Source organism: Pipistrellus hanaki (assembly GCF_964339955.1).
Source record: "Pipistrellus hanaki genome assembly, chromosome: 1".
In the NCBI taxonomy this organism is placed as follows: domain Eukaryota; kingdom Metazoa; phylum Chordata; class Mammalia; order Chiroptera; family Vespertilionidae; genus Pipistrellus; species Pipistrellus hanaki.
The window spans coordinates 95,963,852-95,976,534 of NC_140503.1; the positions used below are offsets into that span (position 1 = coordinate 95,963,852).

General features: G+C 47.7%; 2 protein-coding genes across 2 annotated transcripts; one reads left to right on the forward strand and one right to left on the reverse strand.

Moving 5' to 3' along the window:
- Nucleotides 1-375: 375 nt before the first annotated feature.
- On the reverse strand, nt 376-7,227 carry FZD8 (frizzled class receptor 8). The gene has a single exon (XM_084883494.1). It carries the CDS (start codon nt 5,357-5,359, stop codon nt 3,308-3,310), a length of 2,052 nt encoding a protein of 683 aa, XP_084739620.1. The 5' UTR covers nt 5,360-7,227; the 3' UTR covers nt 376-3,307.
- Nucleotides 7,228-8,220: 993 nt separating this feature from the next.
- LOC311622386 (heterogeneous nuclear ribonucleoprotein A3-like) lies at nt 8,221-10,396 on the forward strand. The gene is given in 2 exon segments (XM_084883509.1): nt 8,221-9,101; nt 9,104-10,396. Coding segments are annotated over 2 exon segments (1,134 nt in total). The 5' UTR covers nt 8,221-8,284; the 3' UTR covers nt 9,421-10,396.
- Nucleotides 10,397-12,683: the final 2,287 nt, after the last annotated feature.

The window sequence follows — 12,683 nt, forward strand, 5'->3', positions numbered from 1 at the left end:
TTCACATAACTTCTGCCATAAGTAATTTTAAAGAGCTTTGGCTTTGATGGTTTTAATGATATTAGATTTTTTCCCATTGACCTAGCCACAAAATAACTACATTCCCTCTCAATCCCCTATATTTAAAAAGATTAAACAAACCTAGCACTTGTCCCATATAGTTAGTAAGGACACACCTGTATAGCACACCTGCCAAGGGACCCATTCATTTGTCTAATGGCCAAATTCTCTTCTCATTTTTCACCCCCAATCAATTTTGTTTTTTTTTTATTCCCTTTATAGATACAATTTGAGTACTAGCAATTTTGTAACTCATGGCTTACTTTAAAGGCAAAAGAACTGGCACTTGTGTTTTAATATCAGCCTCTAGTTATTACAGGTATGGATCTTTTTACTGAGAGCTGTCCCCAGAATGTCAATAAGGCTTTTTTTATTTTGTTTCATTTTTTATTAAGTTTGTTTATATTTAGCACACTTACAACTATTTTTTATGTTATCAAATATGGCATTTTACAAGGATATATTGAAGAAATTAATAAAGAAATAGAGCTTCAAAGTGGAACATTTTCCACTGTCACATAGTTGAAAATGTGTCTAAATGGAAATACTGCTATATTAGAAAACCCACATGCTAACTAGTGACTTTTAGCTCTTCCTTCATCCAACATATGTGGTAGGTTATAGGGATGCCCTCAAATCCTACTTTATAACTGAAAGTGTAAAGTTTATGGCTGGTTTATAAGCATACATAAACCACATAGTGATCACCACACGGGTTAGATGCAGGTCACTTACTGGAACCTAACTTACAAAATTGTAATTTTTTAATGAATAAAACTGCTGGGAGGTGAATATTTTACAGTGCCTCTGACTTAAAAAAATAAAATATGCATGACAGCTAAAGTGGGTGTTCTCACTAGTATTGTATATCTAATTTCAACAATTCAATGAACATTAAGAATAACTCTGGAAAGGATTTGCAAATTTTTTTTTTTTTTTTTTTTTTTTTTTTTTTTTACCAAGAAACGTCTTAAAAAGTCGCCAAGAGAAGCCAGGGAAGTAGTTTCTGTCCTATTAATTAAAACACATTTTTCAAAACCGCTAAATATTCCTATTAGGAAAAGTAAAGAGAACAAGCATCTTAGCAGCTGCAGAGAGTAAGTTCTCCACCTCACAGTTTGATGTCCCCATCATTAGCAGGGTAGCTGCCCATTTCTTATCTTGATTGACAGGTTAATAAGGGACCTGGGGCTATCCTTTCAGTATGAACATGCAACCTTACCAATTACTTTTAAATTACTGCTAATCTGTCAGAAAATAACAAGCAGGAGAAATGAAAATATATGGAAAAGAGAAATGTCTGCTGAAGATTTTACTCCTGGTGTGATTTTAAAGTTTCAGTTCAGAAAACCTGTCAGAATTTAGTCAATAAAATTTAGGCATTGAGGTTTTTTTTTTTGGTTTTTTTTTAAAGGAAAAACTTGTATAATAAATAGTTCATTGGTTCAATTAGGAGCAAAAAAGAAGGGAGTTTTGTAATATAATTGTCCAGCAAAGGAAAATGCTTTAAATTGGGGGATTATGTGTGCAGACCACCTGTAGGGCATTCAGAGCCCTTTTCTGTGATGCTCCAGCCCATTGCTAGCTGCCTGCAGGCTGGCTAACAATGCCTGGAAAAGCTGTTTAAAAGGCTGAGCATACTTATGCTTCTGGTCTTCACTGTTACAAGTCTTCCTCTCCTCAGCTCTCTCCCTTTTAAAGTAAAAGTCCCACAACCCTTTAATGGGAGAATGCTAAGGCTCCATGGTGGCCAATTGGTATGTACCAAGAGGAGCCTGGCAACAGCTAAAGAAACGTCCGTTTTACAGCACATTTGGAGAGAAAAGATCAAAGTTTTTCAAACTCAAAAGACCAAGTTCCCTACAGATTAACACTATTCATTTAGCTCCTCTTAAAGAAATGATGTGCTGGGCTACTGGGCAGACAGGTAAAAAGTTCAACAATTGCCAAAGCATTCTTCTGTTAATTCAACAGCCTTCTGCTCAAATAAATTAGTTTAGTGTTGACAGAAGAACAATAGCCTTTTCTCCAAGAAAAGCAGCACATTTGATATACACAAGCCTGGAAGGTCATTAAGATGTTAACCATTAGTTTAATCCATTAAGGATGCCTGTTCCACCACAGAGTGTCAAGTGACTTACCCATACTGTACAGTGTATTCTGAGGGTTTAAAACATTCACCTTTACACTTCAACAGCATGTTCAGTCCAGGTGCTTTCAAAATGTGGACATTAGAGAGGAAAAAATGTGGAGTTTTAAATCGTTTAGTAATATTATACAAGATAAATAACAAGGCCTGAGTGGAATTAGCATATATATACATGCTAAGGTGAGCACTATCCATGGATCAAAAAGAGCTACCATTAAAAACACCATCTCTTTGAAAGGTGAAAAACTCAGTTTTGATTTCAGTTCAACCGTGATTTTTCCGTTACTAACAACTTAAGAACTGGAATTAACAGGTCTTTTCCTCCATACCTAAGACCAGTGTACGGAGAAACCAGAAAGGGTCCATTTTTCCAACATGTTCTTAGCAAACACTTTAAAGGTAACAGCTTAGAAGAAGTAGGGGGAGAGGGCAATGTTTAAATCATTTATCAAAAGCCATTTTATTGACAAAATAGAATACTTATATTTGTTTTTACAGGAATGACCTCTAAACTTTTTACAAAAAAATGTACAGACTGTATATCTCTGGATATGTACATATTTTACATTTTTTACACTTAGCAAATAATTATATAAATACATCCTCTAGTGTAAGAAACCCATATTTACTTGGGGTGTATAATTAAGGCATTTGCCTGGTCATTAAGAATACCCAAACCATGCAATCCAGTTAGATTGTGATCATCCCTCCTTTAGGATGCAAAAGGAGTAAGAGTTTACATAGGAGAAAAATAGGTCCCTTGGGTAAAATCTGTAGATCTGGCTTCAAGTTCCACCAATGGCAACCAAGGAAGGCTCCAAGCCTTGGGTCCTGGGAACGCTGCAGAGTCCACCCTTCTCTGCCAATAGAGATGAATGTCTCCCACCTCCCTAGAGGAGTTCCTCGCATATCAATGGAGGAAAGGAGGCTGGGTCTGGGAGTCCTCAATGCCAGGTACTTTGTTCTAAGCCAGTCATTTAAGTCTTAGCTAATGGATACCATTAAGAGTTCGTGATCATGCTGATAGCAGTCAAAATAACAGCGAAGGGGTGGGAACATCAGCCCGTGGAGTGTCCCTTCGCAGCACTTGGCCTCTGCTCAGACTTGGGACAATGGCATCTGCTTTGGATAAGACAGTGAGCTGGCAGTGCCAGATCGCCACGTCAGGCCTGTGCTGACGTCACTGTAGAGCGAGCCCGCTCCCCCGCCCGGCCCCCCGCCGGCCCCCCCGCCCCCGCCCGGCCCGCCAGTGTCTCTCACGCCCGCACCCCCGCCCACCGCGGCACCCTTGCTGGCCCAGCAGCAGCGGGTGCACAGGGCCCGCCACGACTCCAGCGTCTTGCCTGACCAGACCCACACACCTGAGGTGATGCCCACGACCAGGCACATGAAGTACTTGAGCATGAACACCGCGTAATCAGGCCTGCGCGCCTGGTCCGGCTGCAGATCCCGCAGGCACGGGCAGTTGTGCGTGGCCTCCCAGCGCGGGCGGTTGTGCTGCTCGTAGAAGAGGCAGGCGACCACGATTGCGGCGGGCACGGTGTAGAGCACGGTGAAGAGGCCCAGGCGAATCATGAGCTTCTCCAGCTTGTGCGTCTTGGTGGGGCCGCCCTGCTGTTTTATGACCGAGCGGATGCGGAAGAGGGACACGAAGCCGGCCAGCAGGAACATGGTGCCTATGAAAAGGTAGATGACGAGCGGCGCCAGCACGAAGCCGCGCAGGTTGTCGAGGCTCTGGTTGCCCACGTAGCAGATGCCCGCCACCGGGTCGCCGTCCACGGAGCTGAGCGCCAGCACGGCGATAGACTTCACGCTGGGCACGAGCCACGCGGCCAGGTGGAAGTACTGCGAGTAGCCGGCGATGGCCTCGTTGCCCCATTTCATGCCAGCGGCCAGAAACCACGTGAGCGACAGGATCACCCACCAGATGGAGCTGGCCATGCCGAAGAAGTAGACCAGCAGGAAGACCACGGTGCACAGGGCCGGGCCCGTGGTCTCGTAGCGCACGTGCTGCTCCACCGTGCCCAGCTCCTCGTACTCCCCTCGCCCGCCCGGGCTGCCCGCGCCAGGCCCGCCCGCGCCAGCGCCCGCGCCCGCAGCCGCCGCGCCGCCCGCGCCGCCCGCGCCCCCTGCGCCCGGCGCGCCGCCGCTGCACGCCACCTTCTCATGCCCCGCCACCAGGCGCACCAGGTAGCCCACGGACACGAAGAGGTAGCAGGCTGAGAGGAAGATGATGGGCCGCTCCGGGTACTTGAAGCGCTCCATGTCGATGAGGAAGGTGGACACGGTAGCGAAGGTGGACACAAAGCAAAGCACGGACCACAGGCCGATCCAGAAGACGGTGAAAGCCCGTTCGTCCTGGCTGAAGAAGGGGTTGTGGCAGGGCAGCGCGCAGTTGGCAATCTGGCCGGTCTTGACGCGGTTGTACAGCGGGTGCCTCTCGCTGGCCACGCTCACCATGGGAGCGCGGCACTGGCAGCCCGGCTCGCAGGGCGCCGCGCCGCCGCCAGGGGGCCGCGCCTTTCCGCCGCCGCGAGTAGGGGGAGACCCTGCGCCCCCGCCCTTTCCCCGGGACGCCGGCCTGGCCCCGGACGCGCGGCCGTGGCCGCCGCCGGAGGGCGGCTGTTGGCCGGGAGGCGGCAGCGGCGGCAGGCGGCGCGGCGGGCTGGGCGCGGCGGTAGTGAGGTCGGTGTGGTTGTAGTCCATGCACAGCGTGTCCGGGTTTCCCTGTTCGGGCAGCCGGTCGCAGCGCATGCGGTCCGGCCAGGCGAAGCCATACTGGCGCATGAGGGGCGCGCAGCCGGCCTTGGCGCGCTCGCACACCGAGCGGCAGGGAGGCAGGGGCTTCTTGTAGTCCTCCAGGCAGATGGGCGTGTACATGCTGCACAGGAAGAACTTGAGATCGGGCGAGCACTGGATTTCTACCAGCGGCCAGAACTGGTGCACTTCCAGACCAGCCTCGTCCTGCGTGTCGTGGTTGAACTGGTTGGGCATGTAGGTGTAGTTATAGCCGATCCCCTTGCACAGCGGCACCGTGATCTCCTGGCAGGCCAGCTCCTTGGCCGAGGCGGCCGCGGCGCCGCTGGAGCGCTGCAGCAGCGTCAAGGCGGCCAGCACGGAGGTCACTTCCAACAGGTAACTCCACTCCATGCTTTGTCCCCTCGCCCTCCTGGCAGTGAGCAGAGGGGCTCCGGAGGAGAGGGAGGGAGGGAGGGAGGGAGGGAGGGAGGGAGGGAGGGAGGGAGGGAGGGAGGGAGAGAGAGAGAGAGAGAGAGAGAGAGAGAGAGAGAGAGAGAGAGAGAGAAGATAGTGAGTGCCCTGCTCGTCTTTCTCCTGCTTCTCCCGAGACGTTGTTTATCTGCCCAGTCCCTAATCCCTCTCTGGACACGTCCACACGGCGCAGCCCGCCGCGCCGGGAGCTGAGGGTGGCTGCAGGAGTGCGCTCCAGTCCCCGAGGGTCTGCCTGCTCGAGCTCAGCCCGTTTGGAGCAGAGTGGCGGGCCGCCGGCTCATGGTCCTTCCCTCTCGCGTCCTCTCCGCGTCTCGCGGCGCCGGGGACTTGGCGGAGCGCGGAGGGCGGCGGCGCAGCAAGTTTCCTTTCAGGCCGCCGCACGCAGGCAAGATGGCTGGGCCAGGCCGCTCCGCGCGGGGTCAGCCCTGCGGCCCCTCACGCCCCCCGAGGGTTCATGCTCGTCCCCAAAGCCGCTCCGCCGCCTCCGGAGCAGGGAGCCGCCTTCGTCCAGGCCGTATCCCTCTCTCCACGGCGCCGGTCCGGTAAAAGTCCGCTTCGTGCTGCAGCCAGCGATCGGCGAGGCGCAGGCTGCCCCTCCTCGCTAGACATGCAGAACAAATCCAGACCGGAAGGCGGAGCAGACACCTGAGCGGGGCGATCGGCGCCCACAGCTACCTCCTCCGCGGCGGGAGCTGCGCCTTCGCCGAACTTCCCCGCCGCGGCCCCGCCGGGCTCCGCCGCCTCATGAATATTTATACGGCGCGGCCCGGTTTCCGCCCTCGGCCCGCACGCCAATCTCAGGAATCGGGGCGGGGTCTCCTTGCTCCGCAGGCCCGGCCCCCCTTAAGGCCGTCCGGGGGCGCAGGCATGCGCGGTGGCCGCGGGGAGCCGGGTAACCTTGGGGTTGACCGCAGAGGCGGCCTTTCTGCCACGACTGCGCCCCTGCCCGCCCGCTCCGCCCCGCACTCAACGCGCGTCCGAGGACTCGGTTCCATTTCTAAGTCTGCTCTTGGGGGCCGGGGGCGAAGTTTTAACTCAGTACACGCTCTTCTAGGCCCGTTTTTTTTTTTTTTTTTTTTTTTTTAAACAAATTAAGTCCCCGTTGAAGAGTCTCCCCGAATGTGGGTGGCCTGTGGGCCATGGGGGCCCGTGCCCCTGCGTGAGCTGGGGCCGGGCGCTGTGGGGAATCCGAGAAAGGGTGCCCTCCTTGGATTTCTCAAAATAATGGTCTTTGAGGCTTGGAAATGTGGGAGAAAAGGGAAAGATGGCAGTACATTTTGGATGGTGAGGTAGGACGGGGGACGTCCCGGACGGAGGGGTCCCGCGTCCACCTGCTGACACCAAGGGCGCGAGGTACAGGGGCGGCCCCTGGGCTCTCCTGCCTCTGCCCGCCGAGTGACCTGGCGGGCCTCCGTGTCCTGAAAGGGGATTTTGATAATAAGATGAGATAAATATGTAAGGCCCCCGGGACCCAGTTCTTCCTTAAGGAAAGAAAAACTCCCTTCACCTAAAAAGAAAAAAAGAAAAGAAAAAGGAAAAGAAAAACTTATAAATAGGACAGACTGGAAACTGCGGCTGAATCCACTCTCCACCTTGTACTTTTGGAACATGTTCTTCTATGCAAAGTTCACATCTTTGTGTATTTGCCAGAGCTGCCTTCTCTTCCTTGGGAGGTGCTGCTGCGCCCTGGAGCTGACATGAGCGTCTTCGCGGTCTGCAGAGTGGAGAGGGTCCCTGGCTGCTGTTGGCGGCACCGAGGACGCCGCCGACCGGTGGTGCCCGCGCCAGCTCCGCGACCACCTTAAAGTGGTGGTGGTGATGGAGGTGTGGGGTGGGGGTGGGCGGGGGAGGGGGGAATTGGGGGGTGGGGGGACGTGGGGCTTGCAGCCTGGCAGGTTCATTTATGCTAGTTAGGACTTCCCAGGGGGTTGTCTTTCTCCTAGAATGGAGTGTTTATTTTTTTTAATTGATGTGCTGTTTCATTTAGCGCTTGTATGGAATTCATGCTGGGGCTGTAATTACTGTAATCTCTGGAACTAGCATTTCAGTTGGCCAGAAGGGTGGCAAAGTGCATGTACTCGTTTTTTTCCCCCTCTTCCACCCCCTTTCTCTTCTTCCCCTCCCCCTCCCTCTCCCTTAACCTCTACCTTCCCCCCCCTCCTCCTTTCCCTCCCTCCCCTTTCCCTCCCACCCGGTCTCACATCCCTCTTCTTTTTCCTATCCTCCTCCCTCTCTTGTCTTGTCAAGATTTTTGCCATTTGTCAGGTTTCACAGGTGTGAGTAGAGCTTGACAACCAAAGTTGTTGAGAGTTTGGAAATAGAAGAAGAAATAAAGGTGCGTTTGAGGCCAGTTAACTTTTTCTGCGGCGGTGGTGGTGGTAGTTGTTGAAAAACAACTCTCACGAAACAAAAATTACTAGCACATTTGTATATTGCTTGAGATAATGGACTCTATGTCTTCCTCCTCCCGTTACTTCTAATTTAGCAACCTCACTTTGCACCACGTTCTAAACAGAGAGGCAGACCGCCCCTTCCCGCGCGGCCCCCCCCACCCCCCACTGTTGGGCAAGTTCTGTATACTCACCATACCCCCCACCCACCTCAGCTGAAGTCTAGTTAGAACCTATCTGTATCTCAACTGAAGTCTAGTTAGTTAGAACCTCTTTATACTGAAAAACAACACTTCCTTAGCACCTTAGTTTGAAAAAACTGAATTCCATAAGATTTTGAAATTCAAAGGCTTCAGAATTAGTTGATTTAATAGAAAATGGTCTATTAAAAATGTAGCTCTTCCTCTCGGTCCCATATTGAACTCGAGTTGGAAGAGGCGAGTCTGGTCTCAAAATGGAGGTAAAACCGCCGCCCGGTCGCCCCCAGCCCGACTCCTGCCGTCGCCGCCGCCGCGGGGGGGAGGAGGGCCATGATCCTAAGGAACCAGAGCAGTTGAGAAAACTGTTTATTGGTGGTCTGAGCTTTGAAACTACAGATGACAGTTTAAGAGAACATTTTGAGAAATGGGGCACACTCACAGATTGTGTGGTGATGAGAGACCCGCAAACAAAACGTTCCCGGGGCTTTGGTTTTGTGACTTACTCTTGTGTGGAAGAGGTGGATGCAGCAATGTGTGCTCGACCACACAAGGTTGATGGACGTGTAGTGGAACCAAAGAGAGCTGTTTCTAGAGAGGATTCTGTAAAACCTGGTGCCCATCTAACAGTGAAGAAAATTTTTGTTGGTGGTATTAAAGAAGATACAGAAGAATATAATTTGAGAGACTACTTTGAAAAGTATGGCAAGATTGAAACCATAGAAGTTATGGAGGACAGGCAGAGTGGGAAAAAAAGAGGATTTGCTTTTGTAACTTTTGATGATCATGATACAGTTGATAAAATTGTTGTTCAGAAATACCACACTATTAATGGGCATAATTGTGAAGTGAAAAAGGCCCTTTCCAAACAAGAAATGCAGTCTGCTGGATCACAAAGAGGCCGTGGAGGTGGATCTGGCAATTTCATGGGTCGGGGAGGAAACTTTGGAGGTGGTGGAGGTAACTTTGGCCGTGGTGGAAACTTTGGTGGAAGAGGAGGCTACAGTGGTGGAGGTGGCAGCAGAGGTAGTTATGGAGGACGCGATGGTGGATATAATGGATTTGGAGGTGATGGTGCAACTATGGTGGTGGTCCTGGTTATAGTAGTAGAGGAGGCTATGGTGGTGGTGGTGGACCAGGATATGGAAACCAAGGTGGTGGATATGGTGGCGGTGGTGGAGGATACGATGGTTACAATGAAGGGGGAAATTTTGGTGGTAACTATGGTGGAGGTGGAAACTATAATGATTTTGGAAATTACAGTGGACAACAGCAATCAAATTATGGACCCATGAAGGGGGGTAGTTTTGGTGGAAGAAGCTTGGGCAGCCCCTATGGTGGTGGTTATGGATCTGGTGGTGGAAGTGGTGGATATGGTAGCAGAAGGTTCTAAAAACTCAGCAGAAAAGGGCTACAGTTCTTAGCAGGAGAGAGAGCGAGGAGTTGTCAGGAAAGCTGCAGGTTACTTTGAGACAGTCGTCCCAAATGCATTAGAGGAACTGTAAAAATCTGCCACAGGAGGAACGATGATCCATAGTCAGAAAAGTTACCGTAGCTTAAACAGGAAACCCTTCTTGTTCAGGACTGTCATAGCCACAGTTTGCAAAAAGTGCAGCTATTGATTAATGCAATGCAGTGTCAATTAGATGTACATTCCTGAGGTCTTTTATCTGTTGTAGCTCTGTCTTTTTCTTTTTCTTTTCATTACATCAGGTATATTGCCCTGTAAATTGTGGTAGTGGTACCAGGAATAAAAAATTAAGGATTTTTTAACTTTTCAATATTTGTGTAGTTCAGTTTTTCTACATTTTAGTACAGAAACTTTATTTATTTTTTATTTTTTTTAAATATATTTTATTGATTTTGTACAGAGTGGAAGAAAGAGAGATAGAGAGTCAGAAACATCGATGAGAAAGAGCCATCGATCAGCTGCCTCTTGCACACCCCCCACCGGGGATATGCCCACAACCAAGGTACATGCCCTTGACCGGAATCGAACCCGGGTCCTTCAGTCCCCAAGCCGACGCTCTATCCATTGAGCCAAACCGGTTTTGGCTAGTACAGAAACTTTAACAAAATGCAGTTTTGAAGGTGTTTCCTTGTGAGTTAACAAGTAAAGAAGATCATTGTTAATCACTATTTTGTATGAATTTTGCTAAAGTTAACTGTAAAGAAACACCTACTGACTTGCAATTTAAGGGGAATCTATTCTCCCCATTTCCAAACATGAAATGAATGGGCTCTGATATGTGGAGAGAATAGATATTTGTATGTTTGCAATGTGTGTTTTAGATAAATAGAATTGGGTATTTAAATTAGCATATTTGTGACTCTGATGACATTAAGATTTACTTACCTTCAAATGAAAACTCTCAAAATTCAAAAAAAAAAAAAAATGTAAAGACTCGACTTTTACTAGGTCTTTCTATCAATTCTTTTCCCTTCTCCTAATTGGTATTCCTTTTATGGCTTATTGAATGTAGAAAGTTACCTATTTCTTTTGTTGGTACCTTATTAATAGAGAGCCATTCTCCAGAACATTCAACTGCAGAGTAACAACTGGTAATTCCTAGAGTTAGCGTTTTGAACGCAGTTGTGAAGGCAACGTGCACCCCTCCCCCTCCATGTCCCCTACTCAGCGTTGCTTGGCCCAGACCACAGATGGGAGAGGCTGGTTTCCAAAAACAGCACAGATGGTGAAAAGGTTCTACTGCTTTTCTTCAGCAGGGAAATGTCAAATAGCGAAGTTTAGAATTACACTATATAAATTTACTAGAATTAGGTGAAAACAAATGACATTTGAAAATTGAGGCTGAAAATAGTTAATTTTGGCTTTTATTTTTTTTTCTTTTTTCCTTTGAGTCAAGATGAAAGCTTTGATGATGTGGAATGTGGAACTTTTTGGTAAGTATATTAAGCTTGCAGGAGAAAATAAGCAAATAAAAGTTCAGAGCTTTCAAAAATTGTATAAGTTATTTAGGGAATCTGACTTGTGAGATTAAAACCATTTACATAAAAATCATTAAAATTTACTTCTAATTGAGAGGATATGAGAATAGCTTTGAAAATATACTATGAAATTAACTGGTTACTTGACAATTTAAAAAAATATATATTTTATTGATTTTTTACAGAGAGGAAGGGAGAGAGATAGCTAGAAATGTCGATGAGAGAGAAATATTGACCAGCTGCCTCTTGCACACCCCCTACTGGGGATGTGCCCACAACCAATGTACATGCCCTTGACCGGAATCGAACCTGGGACCTTTCAGTCCGCAGACCGACGCTCTACCACTGAGCCAAATGGCTTTGGCTACTTGACAATTTTTTAGCCCAGAGATTTATGAAATCAATCCTATATAATAAAAGCATAATATGCAAATTGACCAAACGGCCTCAAAACAACCATTTGGGACCACACTATGACACCCACTGGTGCCAGGATAGCCAAGGTGGGTGCAATGTGAGTGGTCTGGCCTGGCCATCACCCTATGATCACCCTGCAGAGGGAGGCCCAGGTGACTGACCAGCGGGCTGTGGCAAGTGGGCAGGGACTCCCTCTGTGAGGGAAGGGGGGGGGGGGGTCCTTGGCACCAGAGGGAATCCTGTGCTGGCAGCCGGGAGAAGGAAGGCCTATTGCATGAATTTTGTGCATTGGGCCTCCAGTTAGTGCATAAAAGGCAACTATGGGGCAGCTAGGAGCAAATCAGAATTGTTTATCAACATTGTTGGCTTAATAATGATTTTTTCTTTTGTACATAAGCAGTTGTCCTTTAAGGGAAGGGAAATAGCTTTAGTAGTGACATAAATAATGTAATAAACTTTCTAGACAGGTTTCTGAACAGACATCTTGTTCCAGAATAGCCCCGAAAGCTTAATAATATAAATAGTTGAAGGCATGAATTTAACTCAGAAGAGGGAATCTTTTATATAACATCATTATTTAATTTTATAATTATTCTAAGTTAGATATATGGTCTGTCTTGAAATTAAGAAACTTCAAAAATTATGTTTCAGTGGATTTTAATTTAAAAATGCATCATAAAATTCTTGATACAAGACTGGGTCTAACATGCCAATAAAATGGTAGTCCCAAAGATGAAGCAGAGAATTCTGCTAGCTAATGATAGTTCTCCAGTGTTTTATAAAACAACTAGAGGCCCAATGCACAAAATTCGTGAAAGAGCCTTGGCCATGGCCCCTGCATGCCTTATCAGTGCTTTGTCTGGAAGGAAGGATGTCTGAAAGGTCATCGGTTTAATTAGCATATTATGCTTTTATTATTATAGATAATTGTTTCTTCTAAAAGGTTATTTTCTTTCAGGAAAACAATGAAATGCTATATTATTAAATAATATAAAATCCCCCTGAGTAATATTGGGGTTTCTTGGTATTTTAAAATCTGTCTTTCAAAGGATGATGTCTCTTGAGTTACCTACCACTTTATGGCTGGAAGGTAAGATGGTCTTGCTTCAAACTCTATTAGAACCATAATGGGTGAGATTATTTTTATATTCTTTCATATTAATATTAAACTGTAGTAAAGGTTGTCTTCTTATTTTCTCCATCACTAGGTAAAGAATTCTGTGTCTGCTGTAACAAGGCCAACTTGTGCCTGAACAGAGATAAATGAGGCAAATATGTGCCACTGGCCAG

Coding starts and splice junctions, on each gene's coding strand:
- FZD8 (XM_084883494.1), bottom strand. CDS start 5,359: ATGGAGTGGAGTTACCTGTTGGAAGTGACCTCCGTGCTGGCCGCCTTG.